Below are 23538 nucleotides of genomic sequence, written 5' to 3'. Positions count from 1 at the left end.
TCTCAAAGAATGAGCTGCTTCATTCTCAAAGAATGAGCTGCTTCATTCTCAAAGAATGAGCTGCTTCATTCTCAAAGAATGAGCTGCTTCATTCTACAGTAAACTGCTTCGCACACTGCAGGAACAAACTCAGATACAGCTCGCTTCGAAATTGTAAAAGTGCACATGAGACTAATTTACTTGTTTTCGCTAGGAATTGGTGAGTCATTGCTAATTTGTGGACAGGAGAGATGAGGATCTAAAACCGCCAAACACCACTGTAAGAGCTTGGGATGCTCATAAATAATCTTCTAATATAACTCTTCAATATCTTAAAATTTTATTTTTTCCAATTTAGGTTTTGCAAAGCTCCCTACTCCCCCCAGACGTCCGACACTCATTGCCTCATTGCCTTGCCTAAGTTATTTGTGCATATGGATGTAGGATTATTTATGCAGGGATTGGAATTAACTTAATTAGAAAGAAAATTATATTTTAGTTTATTTTGTAAAACCAACAAAAAATAACAGTTTGAAAAAAAAAAAACTTGTTGCCTATCATCAGGTCATGTAGGGCGATATAATTTTGGATTTCAAAAAATAAAAGAAAAAAATACACACTCATATATATATATATACTTAAAATATCCAGTAAATCTCTAGAAAAATTATGAGAGGCTAATATGGTCTACAGCTTTAAGTACCTGATTAAGGAGGGGTTACAGTAACCTTCCTGTTGTTAGTAGTTGAACCTACAGATTTAAATTATATTTTCAAATATTTACAATATTGGTAACGATTGATGCTTGGTTTGGAATGGCAAGAAATTTTGTATGTCACTTTAGGAACAATTTAAGTCATATAGTCATATGAAATTTCTGGTGAGCTCTTTACACAATTTGCCTAGACTTAGATAAAAGACTCAGTCCATCATAGAATGTCTGTTTTTTTATTATAAGTAATTGTAGAATATTAATTATTAACAATTTAAGTCATATAAGATTGCAAACATGGATGTAAATGATCCGAGTGAACCTGTATTGTGCGAAAGCTATGGTATCAATGACAGCAATAATTTTGTTCAACAGATTTCTCTTCTTTTAAAGTCAGAAAATTATGAAGAAATAATTAGGCTTATTAATTCAAATAAATTTATGTCCTGTATGGAGGAGCAGTCTTCGGAAGTATTAACAACCCTAGCCGAGAATCTCAGTGAAGTTGTTTATAATGATAATCGTGAGCTTTTTCATCACTGTGAAGATATTCTTTATAAAATAGCGGCAATTGCAAAACCAGACATTGTACTTATAGACTTTATCGAACATGCTGAAAAAAATGATGATATACTATTTATGACCATGCTAAAAGCAATGAAGATATCACTTTCAAAAAAATCAGATAATCTTGGACAACAAATTATGTGGTGTTGTAACACTGTAATAAGGCATATAAGCTATATGGAACATAGTGAAGATTTTAAATTAGATGGAGAAGAATATATTCTTTTTGAGAATACAGATTCATCCAGAAAATTAATAGATGTTTATAATTGTGTACTTAATTTCTGTGAGCCTTTTAGTAATGAAAGATTTAACATAATTACATCAGATCAGGCAACCCTTGAAGATGCTAGGGATTCTTTTTTATCTTTTTTAGTTAAGTTATTAGGAAGGCCTTTAGTGAATATGAATTTGGAAGAGAAAAAAAACAAAGGAGAATTTCGTTTGATAGCAGAAAAAGTCTTACATGAAATCATGAAGTTTCAGATTGATTTAATGTATTTTTTGAATTTTGTTTCTAAATATCAATCCAAAAAGAAGGAAAAATTAACAGATGTTACTGACTTAGATTATAATAACATTTCTTTAGCAGTATTTTACTATTTGATATTTAAAGAACAGTTATATATTCAGAATATTTCTCATGTATATAATCCATTATATGTTTTTGAAATGTTGACAATTTTATCAGTAGAATTACTCAGTACCATGCACAGTGGAGTTCAGCAAAAAGGACTTCAGTTATTTCAGGCTGCTCTGCAAAGAATTGTAGATTATTCTCTTAAATTTATCTGTGTGCAAGATAATCTTTATGGAGAGTTATCTGAAAGTTTATGTAATATCATGATTTATTCTGAAGTCAAGACCAATAGGCAGAGTGCTGTTCATCTTTTCAAGTCATTCTTATTAAAATTTAATTCCGAGGGAAGATTTATCATAATATTAAATATTCAAAGTAAAATAAAATCACCAAATTTTGTAGGTTATATAATTCCTATTACTAAAGATTTAGTTTTGAAAGCTCTCGATGAAAAAAACCCAGCTGATTTAGAATATTTTACAGGACAAAATTTAAGAAATCTTTTGAAAAAGTTTTGCCATTTGCATAATGGTCCTGAAAGTGATTTAATTGAACTCTCTGATCAGATTGTTTCAGCATTAAATATGCTCCGGTTTTTATTTATCAGAGATAAAGAAAATATTTCTGGCATAGCTGATTTCATTCCATATCTTGAAAAAGAATTCTTTGAACCTCTAAAAAAAGGGTTATCTTTGTCAGTTGCTCATTACAAATTACAAATTAATGCTCTAAATAACAAAGCTCCTGGTGAAAAAGTAACAGTTAGTGTTGGTGGCACTCAACTCCCTCCAGTTTCAAAAGAACGGCAAATAGAAATTCTTAATACAGCTTTAAGTACTTTTGACTTATTGGAAAGCCTTCGAGCCAGAACGCAGGAATGTTTAGATGAATTTCAGCAACTTCAAATTAACTAAGTAATGTTTTACAGAGTTTCTACTAATGTCTCTTTTTATATAATAATTAAAAATATATAAATTAAAAATTTTGTTCATTATTTAATATCCTTTTTTTCTGATTATAAAAAGTTAATATTATTTTAAACCTTTAAATCTATTTCAATAAATCTATCAGTTCATTTTTTGCTTTCTCATTACTGGAGGTAGAGAAGCTTTTTATTCTTACAGAAATGTTTTTGTCTTCTTAATAAAAACTTTTTACCCACATTTTATGTTTTTAACCAGTTTGGTTTGGTGTCTGTCAGTAGTCAAATTTGTGTTCAGGCATAATCAATCAAAACATCTTCTTCAATTTTGATGAAATCTTCAGGATAGTATTGGTTGGTATCTAGTTAGTCACATTCCGTTCTTTACTTTTGCTTACACATTTTTTTTTTCTCAGTACACCTAAATTTCAAAAATAGTTCTTCTGATTTACCCCAAATTTGGGATAATATGAAAATGATCTAGTATTAATTTTTTCTCTACTTTTGTTTCACCATTTTCCAAACAACTCCTCTTGTAGATTTTATTCTATGAAAATCTCTAGAAAAATTATGAGAGGCTAATATGGTCTACAGCTTTAAGTACCTGATTAAGGAGGGGTTACAGTAACCTTCCTGTTGTTAGTAGTTGAACCTACAGATTTAAATTATATTTTCAAATATTTACAATATTGGTAACGATTGATGCTTGGTTTGGAATGGCAAGAAATTTTGTATGTCACTTTAGGAACAATTTAAGTCATATAGTCATATGAAATTTCTGGTGAGCTCTTTACACAATTTGCCTAGACTTAGATAAAAGACTCAGTCCATCATAGAATGTCTGTTTTTTTATTATAAGTAATTGTAGAATATTAATTATTAACAATTTAAGTCATATAAGATTGCAAACATGGATGTAAATGATCCGAGTGAACCTGTATTGTGCGTGAAAATCATTAATTTATTAAAGATAAAAATTATTCCTAAACCTTGAAATATAGGTAATTTAGTCTGGTCAACTGTTCTGGTAAAACAAAAAAAAAAAAATCTACATTAAATTGTAGAAGTTCCAGTATATATATAATAAAGCATGGATTATTGTACCCTATAAAATAAATTAACCAAGTAAGCTGTATAAAATTTTCCACATTAATGTTCCTTTTTCATGTTAAAATATTAGTTCAAAAAAGATGTATGAATGTATATCATGTCATTCATATTTTAAATGTATTTTTTGTCATTAATGATTAATTCTTCAGTTAGTTGATTTCTTTTATTTATTTTTTGTTATTACAGACTTCATAGTATGCTAGTAACATTAATATTATGTCCTGTTTTGACTGCAGTATCTTTTAAAAAATGATACATGTTATATCAGCTTTAATGATTTAGGTGTTTGGCTTCCATTGTCATTAGCCAAATGTAAGCTTTTAATTATAAATGTGATATAAACATTTGTATTGGTCTATTGTTTTAAATTTTAGTCTATTATTTGCTGTGTAAAAAGTCATATGATGTTTTTTATAGCTTAATATTGTATATTTTGGCATACTCAAACAAAATAAGCTAGTTTATGATTGATTTAATATTTGTAGCATTAGTCCATTAGATATGAATTACTTTTAAAACATTTAATAATGAATTATATACATCAAAGATTGACCATAACAGAATATGAAGGAGGTGGTCTGGCCTGCAGCGAAGAAGAAACAAAAAATAGTTGAAAAAAAAAAAACCAAACTATTTTTGTTTCTTCTTGACTGTAGCTCTGACCATCTACATTATATTTAATAATGAACTTTTAAGATACATAATTATACTGTAATTATGGTAATATTTATTACTATAATTAATAAAAACTAGATATTATATCTGACTTATATTATGTTATGTGTATATGTATTATAGCTAAGATGCTGTTCTTTATATATCTGTTTTCGAGAAAGTCTGTTAAATATTGTCAAAAAATAATTACAATATTTATATACTTTTTTCTTATTAATACATGGAATGTTGTTCTTGTATTAATAAAGTTGTTATAATAAAATATTTATTTAACCCTCCGAGAACCACTGGTTCAGTGAAACTAAAAGTATCAAGGCAGTCCATTTGTGACCCTAAAATATTTTTCCACCTTTAACTTTGTATTAAAGGATAGGAAGTTAAAACTTGGTACTTTCTCTCATGTTCTGCAGTATTGATAATGAATATGATGATATTCATTATCAATATTTGTCTACTTTTAAAATCAAATCATAAGTTCAATATGATGTATTTATTACTATAGTTATTTATTTATATGAAAATGGATTATATTTAAAAAATAAATTAGTTTAGAATGCTAAAATGCAAGAAAAATAAATATTGCTATGGACACTTGAGACCCACTTATTGTGCTGATGGGTTTCTTTTTATCTACATCAAAAATCATGAAAATTTCTTTTAGTTTTTCTTTTTAGATTACGAACTCTGATCAAAATAAAAAATTTTCCTTATTTTTAACTTAAAATGTTTTTTAATAACTGATATTTCTTAAATCTAGCTAATAGTAAGTGGAGAGGGCATATGTAGGCATAAGAAAAAATATACATTAATTTACCAAAATGTTCTACTGTAAAAAAAAACAGACAATTTTTTCTTTAAAAATTATGCAAAAAAAAATCACATCTACTTCTTTCACTTTTTTTAAACCCTTGCATCTTACAAAGTTTTTGGTATCGTAGCAAAATATGTTAACTTTTTTGTCGTTTATCTTTGGCCACAAATAAAATTTTCTTACTTCAGTGCCCCATATCATTTATAATATCATTCTCTCTGATTCCTTTTTTTTATCTATTTATTTGTGAAAAAAATATGAGGACTATTTTTCAGATTTATTATTAAGTATTTTTAAGGAAGATAGTTTGAGTGGTGGTTAAGTAAGGTAACTCAGTTTATTGCGAATTTGCATTGTCTCAACCCTGACCTACAACCCTAATCTTAACATAGGTGTCTAAGAAATAGATTTGAGTATCCTTATTTGAGCCTTAAGTACCAATCTTCCTTTAATGATTTAAGGTCAATGAATAATCTTTCAATTAAGTGTTGTTTAATCAATAAACTAATATCTAATTTCATATCTGATACCACCGGGGTACTAGAAGGATTTCAGTCACTTTTATAAGAGAAAAATATTTGAAATGAGCCTCTAACATTCCATTTTCTAATTATTCCAGATAATATTAAGGTAAAATTCATTGAATTAGAAAGAATTTCTTTAAATATTATTTCAGAAATTAGAAATGTGTATGGTTTAAAAAGGCACCCATGGTGCTCGGATGATTAAGAAACTGATAGATCAGCTTTTCTTAGAAGATGCAATGTGGGTTTCAGAAAATGAATTGGTTACTTAAAATTCTATTTAAACATTAAATTATATTTGTATATAAATTATATCAAAATATAAGAGATAATAAATTGAAAAAGAAATTATTCTTTTGAAGTATTTAGTAATCATGACATCTTGCTAAATCCTTCATTATTATTATTATTATGAGTGGATTTCAAATATATATTGAATTTGTTTATTAATTATTTTGAAAAGTATCATAAAAACTAAATAATTTAGAAAACACTGTGAAACAACCGACATTCCATATAATCCCATCAAGAAACTTATGTTATCACTGAAGGAAGGAAACACATAAGGCCCAAAGAGGACCAGCCATTGAATTTGTGGATAGGTTTTTTTGCATTAGACTGATTAGTCCTTCCTTATCCAGACTGTTATCCATTATCATTAAACAAATTCAACTTATATATATTTCATTATTTAGATTTTATTGTTGAAGGGCTCATTTCGAAAATATTAATTGAAAATTATATATAACGATTATTACAGATGGTTTTATATCTTTGCTGAAGCCATGAGCATAAAACATGCCCTTCTGGCTCCATTTTTAACTCATTCATGGTTTGTATGTTTAGACATTTTTTGTACATTCTTATATGTTTATCTACATCGATAGGCATTTAAAACTTTCATAAATATATCCACTTCTCACCTCTAATAATTATGAAAAAGGAGCATTTTGCCCTAGATTTGGAATATTTTTAAATTGTGGCTTATCCCATTCTTGACCATCACAGAAATAATTTTAAAAAATGTTGTTAGGAAACTTTTAGTGTTCTATGGTTTTCTACTCTTATGAATTAACAAGACATGTAAGCAGTGAAAAGACAATGACCTTCGTTGGCTCTAGCAATGTGTTGTTTAAATATAATCAGAAGATCCCCCTATAAGGCCTAACATCACATATATGCAGATAAAATGTAGCACATCACACATTAGTAGTTTAACAAGACATATCAAATACAGACAATACATCACTCTAATATATCCATACCTATTATACTGCTTTATGGAGATGCCTAAGAACATTGCATTGAATATTAAAAAAACAGTAAAATGTAACTTAAGAAAAAAAAATAGGATAATAAATAAGCATACAATCAATAGTAAAATGGTTCAGAGGGTTAGGAAGAGTAACCTCAAAACAGTAGCCTTGTAAAGTAATGGAAATAAAACTTTAATGAGGTCTTAATAGTTGGCTATAGATTGATATGAGAAGATGGTCGGGGGTGTGGTCAGTAAAGATACACCAATAATTTTTGTTTGTGTAGTTTTGCTGACCAAACCCCCGAACATCTCATATCAAAATAAAAAATTACTCTCTAATTCAAATTAATATTCATGTATTTACCAAATTATTTTCTGTAAATGAGAAATATCAAAGCTTTTTTTTAGTTATACTAAAATTAATTTGAACCACTATTTTTTTGACATCCATTTTCTTTTGAAACTAAACCCTATTTTTAATTCAATTTAATTTAGAAAGATATATCTATTCTACAATGCGATACAGACATTTGGCAGGTATAAAACTTAAATTCTTATTTCTGTTAATAATTGTTATAGTATTGTATTAGTTAAGTTATTAAATGTAAATTCTTTATAAATTTTATTATTTGAAAATTTGGTTGTTTTATTTGCTATGTCTATGAAATTTAATGTAAATATAATTTTCATTTTTAGTTATTAGATATGAAAGAAGATTCTGTACAGCAGCAAAAGATCAGGAGGAGCAAGAAACAATTAAAAATTCTTCACAAGAAAGTGATAAAGAGAAGAGAAGTATTGGGATAAAGCAGCAAATACTTCAGGCTTCATTACCTTTGGTTGAAGTTCACGGTTGGACAAAAAAAGCTATAACTGCAGGTTTAATTTAAATTTTTTATTTATTTTATTTATAAATTATTTACTACAAAGGATAAAATGGTATAGGTAGTGGTAAGAATGGAACTCAAAATAGTAAAAAATATTTATTGAAAGCCAAAGTTTTAATGCACATTGTAAGTCTTCATCAAGACTGAATATACATTATATTTGATAAGTGATAGAAAATTATACAAAAACATACAGCATTAACTAATCGAATGTAATAATTGAATTAAATAGTATATAAAAATTATAACTGATCAAAAAAAAAGTCTTCAATAATAAAAAATCTTCGTATTTAAAACAACAGATACCACTTACTTACTTGGTGATCACAGTGTCATCATCATTATAATGATAATGTTTTTAATGCTGAGGGTTATAATGGTGGTCTCCCTTATGATTTATATGTGCAATAATCGTAGGTCTGAAAAAATACTGACTCTTATTAACTGGTTAAAAAATCACTCCCAAAATCTGAAGGTAAATTAGTTTTTGAATAACCCGAAAACTTATCTATCATCTCCTAGAAGATTTTATTATTTTTAAGTTTTAAAAAAAAATTATTGAATTATTTTTAAATCACTTTTTTTTCATTCTTCATAAATGGTATTTTAAATGCAGGTTGTTGTAGGCGCTGAACAGCTTGGCTATCCTGGTGTGGCTCATGGTCTGTTTCCTAGAGAAGGAGTTGAGCTAGTGGAATATTTTTACCATAAATCAAATGCAGCTCTTACCAGTTCCCTTTCACAGCTCGCTAAGGAATATGAAAGTGAAATTAAACAGTAAGTTCTTTTAAAAATTCTTTAAAATGGTTTAAAAGAATGGTAATACATACTTGCTCTACATGCACTTACAGATCAAATTTTATGCTATCTTACTATCTTAAGCCCTCTAGGTTTCCAGAAATCCTTTCTTCTAATATCCATCATTCCAATAGTCCTCATACTTTTGAATCTTGTTTTTTAACCACTTCCTATGGGTTCAGTTCTTTAGGAATTATAAATTTCCCATCCTTATGTACTCATTTGTGTGTTTATAGATTAATTTTTGATGATTTAGCAAAAGGTTTTTGTTATATTTATTATTACTCTGCTGCTCTAATGTTATAAGGATCAACTTGTTATTAAATTATTTTAAAGGAAGAGACCCAAGAGTATTTAAAGAATATCATTATAATTACATTTTTGTTAGAACAACTATAAATATTAATAATGATCCCTTAATTACAGGAATAAGCCTTCAAAAAATATAATTTTAGGAGGTGTCGAAGCACGATTAAGAATGATTCTCCCCTTTAAAGAAAAATGGCCTGAAGCTCTCGCACTGATGACTTTACCTCCAAATATACCTATAGCTCTCGCTAATTTACTGACTATAGTTGATGATATTTGTTATTTTGCTGGAGACAGGTCTATTGATGTAAGCTTCTTATTATATGAATTGAATTATTTCGAAACTTTGATCATTTGGTCACCTCTTGTTTTTGAATGAAATGTCAGTATTAATCAAACAATTCATTTTTCTTATTTTCTTTCTAATCAAGTAAGCAGTTACTGTCATTGGATGGTCATTTTTTATGAAAATCCTCAAGTTAAACTTCTAATTTCATGCAAAAAAACTTCAAGAATTCTATACTCACTTTCACTAAACAATAGGTTACATTTTAATGCAACAATCATAAATAATGCATACTCTAGCTTTATTACTGTCAACTTGAAAATTGACATTTATTTTGGCACAACCATGTATCATTATTTATTGATGTATTATTTAATGAGTTAAAATTGTTATTTTTAGATGAGCTGGTATGGAAGAAGGTTGGCTTTAGCTGGTATATATAAAACGACAGAGTTATACATGCTGTCTGATACTTCCATGGATCATCAGAAATCTTGGGAGTTTCTCAGAAGAAGAGTCGATGATGCAATACAATTAGAAGGTATTGTGAGAACTTCTGAAAATGCTGGAGTTTTTGCTAAGGACTTCGCAACTGCTACCTTTACCACAGTAAATTATTTTCAATATTGGTTAAAGTTATATTACATTAAGATTAAAAATAAGTTCTATTTGTGTTATCTAGCTACCATAGAATTTTCAATAATTTAATTTATATCTATAATACGTAAATAATATATGTCAGCCAGAAAGTAGCATTTTAAATATAATAAGAAAGAATTCAATTATTCAATATTAGCTGAAAGTATATTTAACTCTGAAGTAGGGTGTTTACGTGTAGTGCAAATTATTTTACAGGGTTAGATAAAATGAGCCGAGCTGTTTGTTGCCAAGGGAGTTGAGGTATCGCCTTAGCAACTTTGTAACTGAAGCAGAACCAGTTGATTGTAACTTCAGTCTAGAGGGGTTGACATTTATTTCGTGGTGGTCCCATGGAATAAAAATTTGACCCCCTCACTCTGTTTAGGATAGGTTGGTTACCTCTAGATAACACCCCTCCTTACCAATGTGTAGCTCTAATTGATATTAAATATTTATCTCGTTAATAATTGTGAACCTTGTTATTCCCTGCTTTGCAATAAAAGAAGAAAATCATGCATTTTGATGCAATTCGAAATGGTTCAACTTGTTATAGATGAAAATTTTGTGTAAAGTTAATTATTTTATTGAAATAATTCACTTCAAAATGCAATATGCTTGTATATAATGTTAGTTTTTTTTTGTTTTAGGCGAGGAATATCTTAGGACTTAATTGGAACAGATAACGCTACGCATGAAGATAGTATAATTTCACTTTAAAAGTGTTAATAGAGTTTATAAAGCTTGTTGGTTTTATTAATATTATTTTGTGTGTTTCTAAAAGAAAGCACAGCTAAGTTACATAGTGAGTAATAATTAAATCAAAATCCTTTCTATGGCCCTAGTTATTTAATCATCCACATAACACTAACCCTTATAGATATGATTGAAAATGAAATATCTGTTCAAAACACCTTAAGGCTGTATTTGGTTAATATTATAAACTGAATCATCAAATAAGAATTTGACCTAAAATCAAAACCTGTCAATTCACCATAAAAACTTCACATACCTAACTTTAACTATTAATATTTTTCCAGTATTATTAAATATATTTGTAAATTAGTATACGTGTGATAATTCATTTGTTATTAATGTTTCTACATGATTTCACAAATGTAATGTATTATGCTAATGCCTTGAAGAAATACAAATAAAAAAATTAAAACATTTTTGTTATTTTAAATATTGTGAGAGGTTCAGTATCTCAGCACTAACAACTGTCCTGATGTTTCTTAATAAAGTTTCCATAACAAAATTCATTTATGGAAAATATTTTTAACTACATGAAAATCACCTTCATAACAAGATAATAACATAAGACAGTATAAGATCAATGTGCCATTATACTGAAATAATACCTTAGCTTAAGTGTGGAGAATAAGTATTTAATTAAGCTAAATTTAAGACGTGTTTCATAATCTCATACATCACAGATGTGTTAGTTATCTGAAGGTTTTCATGAACCATAGACATATGTTTTAAATAAATAATTGAATGAAAGCTTTCACTCGACCTTAAATAAGCGGTATCACACAATCCCTAGTTGATAGAGGTAGGAAGGGCTGATGCGCATTATAGTAGAGTTGCATACATTATCCAGAAGACTAAGTTGAGGGTGCATATTCATACCTCCCAAACCCTTCAGCAACTTCATACTTTAACCAATAGGGTGCTGCTATGTCTATTTCCGCTACTGCTTGCTTAAGTTAATACCAGATTAATCAAGTATCCCATGTGTTTCTTTGTAATTGTTTGAACAAGCTTTAATATCTATCATATTCTTAAAGCAGTAATAAATAATACCAACAATCATTATTAATGGCATCAAATGGGTAAACAGTTTTTAGATCCTACTGTATCTAACTGATAGGGTAAAGTGCCAAGAAACAGGTGTAGACATCTATCAGTAGAGTTTTCATAAAAGACTTGTAGTTGATATATACTAACACAATATAAAAAATTAATATTTGAGTTATAAAAATCTAAGTAAAGAGATAAAACATATTGATGCCTTATTTCACAGCAGTGCTGTGAAAACTTAGTTTCCATGTATTTAGCGTCACTGTGAAGTAAGCCATCAATACATAAAAATTTCAAAAGGATAGAGTTTCATAGGATTATCAAAAAGAATAATAAATCAACTAATTAACTGGTTAAATTTAAGTTTTATTTTTATCACAATTCATTGATACAAAGGATAATTAATTAAATTAATATATGATTAGAAAATGACATGATACTTATTAATTATGTTTTGGTTTTCAATTTTTGGTTTGGAAAACTGGTTATACCACACTATTTTTATTTTTTTCTTATTGATGAACACATTGTTGAAATGAAACTTCTTTACTGGTGTTCTACACTCAAGAAAAAAAAATTATATGGTAGTAAATTGATTTTGTGGTGTCAGAAGAAATGAAACGGAAGTTATGAGGGAGAGAACGCTGGATGTGTTTTAATTTGTAATAGGGTAACAGGAGGTAACTGAATTGGTCCGGCAGCTGTAGATGTTAAATGATTAACTGAGTCTGATGGAGTGAGCTCCTCTGACAATATAAAAAATTAAATTTTCCTGCTAGAATTGACTGTTCTATTCTAATTACTATTATTATTCTGGAACTATTTTCTGTCTTGTGCTCGATCATTATTAAGATTAATTATTATTATCATTATTAAACTATAAGAGGAAACACATGATCATTATTAATAAAATTTTAGTATATTCTTTCATTTAAAGAATTTTTGCTTCTGTCGGCCAGCCTCAAGACTGCCACAATTTTTTTATCCACACACTGTGTTATAAACATATCCACCACAAACTAACCATTTAATATAATTAAAAATAGTGAATAAAATTTATTTTAACATTGCAAATATAAGAATAGCATACCAATTTTATAATATCCAGCCGTCCTTTTAATATAATTTTAAACAAAAAATAATTCAGTTTATTTGATTACATTTAAGTTTATAATCACATTAACAGAATACATGAATTAAGGAGCCATTTGAATACACTTTAACATTCGATTATAGTAGAATAAAAAAAACCATCTGCTTTTAAAAGATCACTCTCCAAAATATTTGAAGACTGGTGAAATGATAGCTCAAAATGACTACAATATGATCTTCAGGAACAACAAAAGGAATTGTATTGGTGACAAATTGAATAATGAAGTAGTAGCAACAAAGATATTACACAAAAATAAAATAAATAAAAATAATAGCAGCTTTATGCTGTTCAAATAAAACTTATTCTCATATTAGTGTTATGGAGGTGACAAGGTGAGTAAATACTTAACATATATAACAGCATTCCTAAAAAATATAGTAATATTTACACACATTACATGGCTAAAAAGTATGAGATTTGAATTGAAAGTTGATTCTTAACCATAAAGAAGAAACAGTTATATTTATTCGAGAAAGTATTGAGCAATTTCATCTGATAGTAATTTTATTAATATTTAGGCCAAGTGAGACGATATGGATCGTATTGCACTCTTCTCAAGTATCTCTTGGCTTTAAAAATATATCAATTGAGCATAGAACTATTTTTTTTTAATATCTTAAAACTATGAAATCACTTATGATGATAATAAAATTATTTCTCCATAGGAAACATAAAATAAAATTCCTCAAATTAAAAAAAATATTACAAATAGCATTCTATAGCACAGGACACTTACACACAGCCCTTGATAAATACACATATGAGTGGCACAATGATATTAAGATCTAGCTTCTCATAGGACTGACAATAAAATTTACAATAAGATAACAATATAAATATTAAAACTGCCCTTCTTCGATATACTCCATAATAGGCTGTGGAAGAGGCAGTTTAGGTATTATATCAGCTCTTACATACTGCCGGATAACAAACCGACACAAATATTGAAGAGGTCTTACTTTGGTGAACCTTGATACAGGCCTTGTTAACTTTACATACATTATAAGGTTACTATCAGCAGGATTATACATCACATAGGCAAATTCTGAAACATGAGAACGATTCATTGAATACTTGATCAGATCTTCCACAGTATAGAAATCTGGGCCACTTTGGAGACTAAATTTTCCTCCGACATGATCGATGTGAGTATGAAAAGTCTGACTATGACTTCTGAAGCTCAACGTAAGGACATACTTCTGAGCAGAGGAATCCCTAACCAAAAATGCACCATCAGGTTCTTCTAAAAGTTTATCTTCAGTTTCTGACCTCGAAAGTGGACCCCAGTACCAGCCATACTTTGATAATCTAAATAATTTTTCAGTTAATGGTTCTAGATTCACATGTTCATCTTTAAGATCTTCACGGTTAATATCTAGATCTTGACAAACAGTATCGTTTATATTATTATTATCTTCACAATTACATTGATCATCATGGTCGTTATTCAAATCTTTATGCACAAATGTTTCTGAAGGGGTCTTATTCTTTTTAAAACATTGAAAAAATACATTCTTACCCTGTTGGAATCTAAAAATATTCAGTTGGTTGATAGAAGCCGCTTTCAATTGTTTTCCTTTATCAGCTTCAAGATTACTTTCCTTTTGTTTTGATTTCTTCTGGTTTAAACAATGAAACTTGAACATTCTGAAAGAATTAGTCAAGGAAATCTGATTATTCATTGCTGAAATTTCGAGTTGAATATAATAAATCGCTCATAAAGAGCGACATAATTATAAATAGTCGCTACTGTCACATATTTATCACTTTAGTCCGATTCGATAAAGTTTTGTCCCTATTTCTCTACTTTATTTAAAGCAATCAGCTACAACATAACCTTCCTAAGCAGATAACAACACCCCCTGATAACATAAAATCGTGGAACTCTATCAGCTAAGGGGGGGCAGTCAACTCACTGAGAATCTTAATGAGGTACTATTACACCCTCTATAAATCGTTTTTAAAACTATACAAAAAGTTCTTGCAATTTTAATTCGTCTTAACTTTATTTAAAACAATTAAAAATGAGTAAATTAAGTATTAATTAACGTATTCTATATAGGATTTTTCTTTTTTCTGGATCAGAGTTATTAGATTGCAAGTAAAAAAAAAATCTTATTTATAGATGGTTGTATGTGAATTAGAAAGACATGACCAGGGCTGAGGTCAAGAATAACAAAAATATTGGAAGAAGGTAGTTGACCGTATGAAATAGACTGTAATGGTGGTCAATAAAGGTATCAAAATATTAAAAGAAAATTTTACATTGCTAACCAAAATAGTTTTTTTTTTACTATTTTAATAGCTTTATTGACTACCACCTGGAGTATCTTCCTACAATAACAAAAATAGTTTATGGTCAACGTTTCCACCCACAATGCAGATCTTCATTAGGGCTGTTGTGACGGGTGGAAGAGTACACTAATGAGCAAAGGAGTTTGAATTGCAATTCATCATTGCATCATCTGCTTCTATGCTAAGTAAGCTCTTTATATCCTAACTTATTTTCCACTACTTTGACTACGGTTGTGTGATAAACGGTGAACTCTCGATTGTAAAGGACTGACTAAAACGAATTACAAATAGCTTTTTAGATTAGTTTTCGGCACCCCGAAGCCATTTTTGCCACCTTTACGGTGAGGCAACCTTTTGGTCGAAACAGCAGAAACATGGGTATCGGTACCAAACACCCCTTTCTACTGAACATAACACTCAAAACATAAGAACTATTCTTTTTAATTGATGTTTTTTACTACTTTCTCATGATATTCGTTATGCTTCTTCCTTATGTTCTTTTAAATCCCTCCTGTTCCAGGATATTCTCACATCCTAAACAGACCCTCTGTAATCAATAATATTTATTTTTATTAGAAAGGAAAAATGGATTTAATGTAAATTTTTTAATTTTCTGTACACTCATGGGTATACATGTTTTCTATAAGATATAATTTTATTTGGTGTGTAAATTGTTGTATGCATGTGTATAGATCTATATTATTGAAGTATTATTTCATTACTTTTTAACATTATTTTTTCTTTGACTTATATCAAAAGAATTCCTTCTATATTATTTTCTTTTTTATTGTTAAAAATGTATTCTCAAAGTTATTTTTATTTTTAAGTTAGTTTTTGGCCAGATATGTTTTTTTTTTTTTTAATTGAACATTGTTTGTTATTCTAGACGGACCTATTCCCAGAATAAATTTAATTTATTACTACTCTGTTTCATTTTTTACGAATGTATTAAGTTTTGGTATTAATTTGATACAGAATTTAATTTGTTATAATATAAACTTATCGGTAAAATGCACATAGAAAAAAAGTATTAAATTTTGAAAGATTTTTTTAGCAACCTGAAGTCGCTATATTAGCTAACATATCTATTTTAATTTATTTGCAACCATATATGCAAGTTTAAAAAAAATACTACCTCAAATTTAGTGACATAGTCTGTTTTGTCTCTTGACTAACTTGCCTAGTTTATATAATAAATTTTGAAGAATTTTTTAATCGTAAAATTAAATCCAAAGGCTACATTATATTATATCTACCCAAGGCTCTTTAGCGCACCTATCAATAGGTTTCTGAACTATATCCTGGCCTCTCAATGTTTACTTTATGACATTTTGGGAAGAGTATTATGATGAAGTTGGATTTTTGATCAACATTAACTTCTGGAATTATTTTTCAATTTTAGTTTTAATTAGCCCTTAAATCTATACTTAATATGCTAATAATAAATTCTAAAACATTTCAAGGTTTGAAAAGGAAAAATATATTGACTGTAAAATTATTTTTTTGAATGATACAAGAATTTGATACTACCTTAATTCCTACAAATGTGGTTGATGGTATCTCTTTTATAAACTCTGAAACTCTAAGGCTCATTAGATATGAATCAAAACTTAGGTTGTCAAACTAAATTGACTCAGTTTGCTCCTCTATCTCCTGAGGAAGAAGAAAGTTCTAGCTTAGGTTCCTTGTTTTCACGTTGGACCTTCAGCTTCAGAAGAACTCGTAAGTTTTCTTAAATAGTATGGCATCAACTTTAGGGAACATAGCTTATTTGTAACTCATGTCAACTGTTTCAGCTCCTGAAGAAAATAAGCCTGAAGGAGCTGACAATGAGGCTAGCAATGAACTACCAACAGATAAACAAGATGTGGACAATCAGTACATTGTAAATATTGATTGTTTTCATTAATTAAATACATAAGCAATTATAAATGTTTATTTTTAATTGATGTTTTAATAGTTTTCTTATTGTAACATATATACGATTATAAATGATATAGGAAGATAATGTTGGATCTATATTAATATATTATTATTTATTTTTGTTTTTTGGTGTGTTCACAAAACTGCCTGGAAGCTATATTATTTTGTAAAAATCATTTGATGGGTGTTATGTTTTTATTTTGATAGAAGGAAGGATATTGATTTTATTTTGTGTCTCGTCTTTTAAGTTTTTTTCAATGTTTATCTTACACTTATATTTTTATGTTATTGTACTTTCTTTGTAGAAATCTAGAGATGGTTCGGAAGAAGAAGAAGAAATTGATGATAATAATTTTGAAAATAAAATTCCTTTTTATTTAACTGAGGGAAGAAGTCTTCCCAATGTTCTGCGGAGGATAAGCAATTTATTGGCAGTTAAGAATTCTGTAAGTGTTATTCTAGTGTTTGTATTTTTGATTTTTGTGTTGAGTATTGTAATGAAAGAAATCATTTTAGGGAAAACAATCCTATAAGGATACTGATCTCAAGCAGTATTGGATGCCAGATTCTGTTAGTAAGGAATGTTATGACTGCGGGGAAAAATTTACTACATTTAGAAGAAGACATCACTGCAGGGTTGAGAATTTTGTGTTCATTTTTCATTATCATCTGAATTTGAAATCCAATTCTGTAAAAAAAAAATCCTCCCATTTATTTTTTAGGTCTGTGGCCAAATATTCTGTTCTCGATGCTGTAATCAAGAAATTCCTGGAAAAATAATGAATTGTAATGGTAAGATAATGAATCAGGCCCATTAATTTTAATTTTTCAAGAGAGTAGTTTAAAATTTTGACCTCCTTATCATTATTCAAATTTGTATTATTATTTTTGCTAGAAATTTAAGGTTGAAAATTAATTGTAGCAGTCTTAGATAGAAAACAAGGCCTGTATAGTGAGTAGCGATAAAAAAAGAAGCATCAAAGAGTTCAGTTAGGCAACTACCCATGAATGGCCTTGTTGCTTAGGAAGTTAATTATTGGTCTCAATTAATTTCATATAATCCAGTTACATAAGATTATGAAACAAAGTTCATAGATTCCTATTTAGGACCATATGAAATTTTATTGTGATTATTAATTTTTTGCCAATTATGGATATTTGATTTAGATATTTTTGTTATGGTAAAAATAAAATTCATAACAATTCCTATTTTCATATTCATTATTTTTTTGTTTAAGGTGATCTTCGGGTATGCACATATTGCGGTAAAGTTGTCCTTTCATATTTACAATCTCCAGATATGGCAGCACATCTATCTGCAGATCTCAGAGCTCTTCAAGAAGACCTACAAGTGAAGTTTGGAGATCCTTTACTAATGACTACAGCCCAGCATGGTAGCAATCCTAGTCTAACTCCTGATAGAGAAGACAGTGCTGCAAGAAGAAAACCATCCCTAGGTTATCAGGAAGAAAAATTTGCTAATTCCAGGTTAAAGCGCTGTTTGTTTGTTTTTTGTTTACTTACACTACTATTGTTTACTATACTAAAAAAATAGACTTTGTTTTGAGAATATACAAGTCAGAGTAATTCTTAACCTTATAAAATTGACAATATACACTTTTATTCCTCATATTAGAAAGGATATGACAAAATTTCCTCTATAATTTCAGCAAGATTTTTTTAAATTGAGGAGGTGGTAAACTAAAATGTGATGTGTATTAGTTTTCTTCTCTAGGTCAGCATATGATAGTGTGTGGCGAGAACAATTATATATGGGAATGGAAAAACTTGAAATCCCACCAAAGCTAATTAGGTTGACCAGAGTCACAATGATGGACACAAGCTTTCATGTAAGAGTGCAAGGAGATTTGTCAAATATATTCAAGTGCGAACGAGGTTTGAGACAAGGTATTCTAATATGCACTCTCTTTTTATCTAGCTATAGAAAGCGTTGTGAGAGATGTTGGTATACAGACAACGGGCACTCTATTTACAAAAAGCATCCAGACACTGGCTTATGCTGATGACTTATGTATTATTGGGAGATCCTTAACGGTTATGATGGATGCTTACTAGAGACAGTAGTACTTTACAACTGCTCGCTAGAGGCAGTAGTACTTTACAGCTGCTTGCTAGATCACTCCAAGAGACTGCGGATAATGACATGAACCAGGAAGTGAACCAACGAATTGTTGCCGCAAACAGATGTTATGGCCTTCTGAAGTACATGAAAGACCGCTTAATACAATGAGCAACTAAACTTCTCCTTTATAAAGTCCTTATCAGACTGGTCCTGACTTATGGGTGTGAAACATGGACATTGACGAAGGACATTAAGGAAAAAATGTTAATTTTCGAGAGGAAGGTCCTTTGGAAGATATTTGGCCCAGTGAAGGAGAATGATGAATGGAGAACCAGGCGAAACCAGGAACCAACCAACTTGTACAAGGAACCGGATTTTCTTAGCTAGGCTGAGATAGGCGGGCCACTTTGTACGGATGGACAAGACCTTAAGATGGAGTAAGTGCCGATGCCGGAATCCTTGGAATCAGGAACTAGTGGACGGCTGCTGAGGATAGAGAAACATGGAGGACAACTCTTGAGGCAGCCAAGATCCAGTAATGGATTGTTGAGCTTGGGATGGTGATGATGATGATTAGTTTTCTTTAAGTGTAAAATTTATAAAATTACCCTCATATTTGTTTTTTACTGGTTGACTGGTGATTGCACTTACTGTATTAATCCATGGGTGAGGATGGTATCATTATTGCACAATAAATGAGGAGTAACTGATCAAAATGGATTCTGTTCATTTTTAAATGAATTTCATTTTGCATATTTATTGTCAATTATGTTTCACTAGAAACTAACTCTGAAATGATTTGGATTATATTGCTTTTGGTCACTGAGTTATAAAGCTGTGAAGTTTGTTGTTTGAATCGAAATGAATATTGTCCAGATCAAAATGTATTTTGCCAATAGTTCATGATATTTTCTTTAATTTAATCTTTAATGTTAAATGAAGACAAGGAATTTAATGAATCACAAGTTAATTGGGTATTCTAGTGAAGGAAACTTTCTATTTTGATCTCCAACTAATACAACTTCTCCAAACTTTGCTATGGCATTAGGTCTAAACAAAAACATTCTGTGAGTGTTAAGATCAGCCACTGATCAAGAACTTAGAAATTTGCCTCATATAATAAATTTTTCTTATCACTAAATTATTATCTGTCATCTACATTTAAAGTTTCTTCTTCTCGTTTTCATTAAGAATGGATTACAATCACAGTTTTTTATAGTATATGTAACTCTAAACTTATGTTAATGTCTATACCTTATTAAGGGAACCATACTGCAGTTTTTAGATTGATGTACAGGTAAAAATTTGATTGCATTTCCTAACTATAGGTTTTCACTAGGTACTAAAACTATTTAAAAGTGGACAAAGTGAATTTTGATTTGGAATTCGTACAATTAAATTAAATAATTCATTAATTAATTCAGAATTTGGCTTAGGTCAAATAAATGTTTTTAAAAATAGGCTTTTAGGTAAAATCAATTTCTTAATCTGTTTTTACTTGTAGACAAATGCAGTGATATAAAATGATTCAAAATTATTACAATTATATATTTAGTTGTCAAAATATTTCTTAATTTAAGCATCGTAAATAGTTTTCCTATTGTCATATTTTTGTATTTATTGAATATATTTTGCATTTTCGATAATCTTATTTTCTTTTATTACTACTATTGAAAAAATGTCCTCAAAATCCAAAGATACTAGTTAGTGTAAAATTAGTTTAAGCCATTTTAAATCATAAACATTATGTATACCTCATGTTTTGTATTATTAAGAAGGAAAAAATAGGTCAAAACCATGATATTCATATACTACCCCTTGCCCTCCTTCATTGTTCTAGTAATATTTGCAGTAGTAAATATCACCTTGTAACTCTCTACTGCCATAATTCACCAACCAAAATATAAATGATCACACTTTTAAGTGCAGTTTCATTCATTCTCACAAAAACTAATACTATAGAATCTTGAAGCCATTTTTTGATAACTTGTAAACTGTAAGTTCTAAAGCTGCGTTATGAATGGATTGTGTGGTATTATTTAAAATGCAATCTTATACTTTTATCATGAATTTAAAGTTTAAAAAACTAGTACTATGAATTTTGGGTTGATTTCATTAATTTAAATTTGTGAGCTATTACCAATATAGCATAAGTTCAGTACTATTATTTTAGTGAGTCAATCATTGATTAAGTCAATTGTATAGTGTCATTTTATCTCTTTTGAAAAATCACTTTTCTCTTCTATCTTAGGAATGATGACTAACTATTGGTTTACTATTGTTCCAATAGCAGTTTATCTTGTGATAAGATTAAAAAGGTAAAGTTTTATATTGTCCTTTGGAAATTTGTTGATCAAAAACATTATCTGTTTCCTTTGACCTACAATTTCATGATAAAAGTATCTGTTTATATATATGCCTTTTTTATTTTACTTCTTTTTTTTTTTTTTTTTTTTGTAGAAACTCTGAACTGCGTCTGTGAGTTGTAAATGATGTTATTGGTTATTAAATGGAATTTTTATTCTTTATATTCTAGATCGGATCCTGGTCGAAGTTCTATGAGATCCCTTTTAGATGAAGCTGTTATTTCTGGTGGACTCAATATTTCAACCCATCGTTACAGGTTGAGGACCTATAGTAACTGCTTCTTAGCCAGCCAGCTTGTTGACTGGCTTGTTCAACACAATAAAGCAGCTAGCAGGTTGTTTTTTTAGATTGAATCTTATGAAATATTTGTCAGACACATTTTAGTTTTAATTTTATAAATCAGTAAAATGATTGAATGAACAAAAATAATAAGACTCGAACCATGTGTATTTATTTTAAATATTGTTAATATAAAATATAATTATGAAATTCTAAACTCTTATCAAAATAGAGTTAATTTAAATTTGATTTTCAGAAGTTCTTAGTAAAAATTGATGGAGTTTGTTTGAAAATGGATGTTATTTTTAGTCGTCTTAGAATAACACAAAAGAGAAAATTATAGATATGAGGAACTCCAGATCAAAAAGCATTGTGTCCATTTTTTAAAAACAGTAATTTTGCACGGTTATTGCAATGTTTTTTTGGCATGAAGTCAAAGTATAGAATATTTTAGATTGTATTTCTTCTTGTTATTAATTTATAGAGCTTTTATGTCTGTGAATGAGATGAAATGATTTACAGTTCTCATGCAAATTTTTTTTTTTTTTGTAAGAAGACAAAGTATAGAACATTTCTGATCATGTCGCTTCTTGTCATTGATTCAAAAACTTTGAATTTGGTTGTTTATGAACTTTAGGTATTTGTTTATAAAATACAATTAAGATTGATATCTCTTTAACCCTTATCATTAATATATCACTATGTTAAGTGAATTTGTTGACAAAATGATCACATCTTGCCTTCAGTTTATACTAGCATTCAGTTAAACTACATTTTACTAAAATTTGGATTTTTGGTAATATTACACCATTATCAGATACAGGAGTTTTTGATCCAAAAATAACACATCTTGCTGCAATTAGAAAAAACTAAATTTTTTTTTAAGTAGATGGACCTAGAAATTTGAAATCAGTGACCTCATTATCAAGAGAAAAGAGGGTTCTGGGTGGAAATAATTTTTTTATGTGGAAGCTCTTTAGGACTTTGTTAAGGCAGAACCAACAAACAATACTCAGGAATTGACAAGAGAGACTTAAGTTTCTGAACTCTATAAGTGAATGAAAGTGATGAAAAATGGATGTACTATAAGAACTCTAAGACTAAGAAATGATTTGACCAGACTTTTTCTTCTAGATTCCTTCTCCGTATCATTAATACTGAAATCCCGAAATAGTTCTACAAATCTGAAGTTAAGGGTGTACAACATCCTGATAAAACCTGCTCTGAAATACTGCTGTGAGACCTTGCCTCTATCATGCACCCTTTAAAGCAGAATCAAGATTTGAAAGGAAAATCTTCTATACAATTACCAGAAGGATCAGAGTTTTAACACATGGAGGAGAAGAACTAACAGAGAACTGCCTACAGAGACTGGTCAGTCAATATCTCACGCTATGAAGGCAAGAAGAAGAAACCATGTGTGAGGCGAAAAAGCAGATGGATTGATACAATCAACAATTGTGTGAAAGAGTTGCTGGCAATAGCCCAAGATAGGCTGGTGTTGTGAAGGATGGTTCAGGTTGCCAAAAATCTACAAGATATATTATAGAGCCTACTGGGGAAGAAAAAAATATATGTATA

At 29.1% G+C, this 23538-nt stretch overlaps 4 protein-coding genes across 6 annotated transcripts in view; 3 read left to right on the top strand and 1 right to left on the bottom strand.

Annotated features, from left to right (window-relative positions):
- The first annotated feature begins 587 nt into the window (after positions 1 to 587).
- Positions 588 to 2837, top strand: LOC106682733 (glomulin). The gene has a single exon (XM_014423757.3). It carries the CDS (start codon positions 989 to 991, stop codon positions 2750 to 2752), a length of 1764 nt encoding a protein of 587 aa, XP_014279243.1. The 5' UTR covers positions 588 to 988; the 3' UTR covers positions 2753 to 2837.
- A 692-nt stretch (positions 2838 to 3529) lies between these two features.
- Positions 3530 to 11226, top strand: Coq9 (ubiquinone biosynthesis protein COQ9, mitochondrial; the record flags this gene model as incomplete). The annotated part of the gene is given in 6 exon segments (XM_067045683.1): positions 3530 to 3541; positions 7835 to 8017; positions 8652 to 8802; positions 9250 to 9439; positions 9818 to 10027; positions 10705 to 11226. Coding segments are annotated over 6 exon segments (782 nt in total), but the record flags the coding sequence as incomplete, so codon positions are not given.
- A 976-nt stretch (positions 11227 to 12202) lies between these two features.
- Positions 12203 to 14888, bottom strand: LOC106682746 (suppressor of cytokine signaling 6). Its single transcript, XM_014423779.3, has one exon. The coding sequence runs from the start codon at positions 14690 to 14692 to the stop codon at positions 13850 to 13852; it is 843 nt and encodes a 280-aa protein (XP_014279265.1). The 5' UTR covers positions 14693 to 14888; the 3' UTR covers positions 12203 to 13849.
- Positions 14889 to 16669: 1781 nt separating this feature from the next.
- Positions 16670 to 23538, top strand: part of fab1 (fab1 kinase) — a 35530-nt gene continuing 28661 nt past the window's right edge. For all 3 annotated transcript variants that reach the window (XM_024361426.2, XM_024361428.2, XM_024361427.2), the window contains exons 1-7: positions 16670 to 17027; positions 17102 to 17190; positions 17534 to 17674; positions 17745 to 17864; positions 17951 to 18020; positions 18467 to 18716; positions 21848 to 22012. In XM_024361426.2, coding sequence (XP_024217194.1) covers positions 16904 to 17027; positions 17102 to 17190; positions 17534 to 17674; positions 17745 to 17864; positions 17951 to 18020; positions 18467 to 18716; positions 21848 to 22012 — 959 coding nt within the window. In that variant the 5' untranslated portion in view covers positions 16670 to 16903. The remainder of the gene's footprint in view (positions 17028 to 17101; positions 17191 to 17533; positions 17675 to 17744; positions 17865 to 17950; positions 18021 to 18466; positions 18717 to 21847; positions 22013 to 23538) is intronic.

This window comes from Halyomorpha halys, unplaced genomic scaffold (assembly GCF_000696795.3).
Source record: "Halyomorpha halys isolate HHAL.00 unplaced genomic scaffold, Hhal_1.1 Scaffold438.1, whole genome shotgun sequence".
In the NCBI taxonomy this organism is placed as follows: Eukaryota; Metazoa; Arthropoda; class Insecta; order Hemiptera; family Pentatomidae; genus Halyomorpha; species Halyomorpha halys.
Note: the sequence above shows the minus strand (reverse complement) of the source record. Positions and strands in the feature narration are given on the sequence as shown.

Bases quoted from the DNA above. Each gene is read 5' to 3' on its own strand.
- LOC106682733 (XM_014423757.3), top strand. From the start codon at position 989: ATGGATGTAAATGATCCGAGTGAACCTGTATTGTGCGAAAGCTATGGT.
- LOC106682746 (XM_014423779.3), bottom strand. From the start codon at position 14,692: ATGAATAATCAGATTTCCTTGACTAATTCTTTCAGAATGTTCAAGTTT.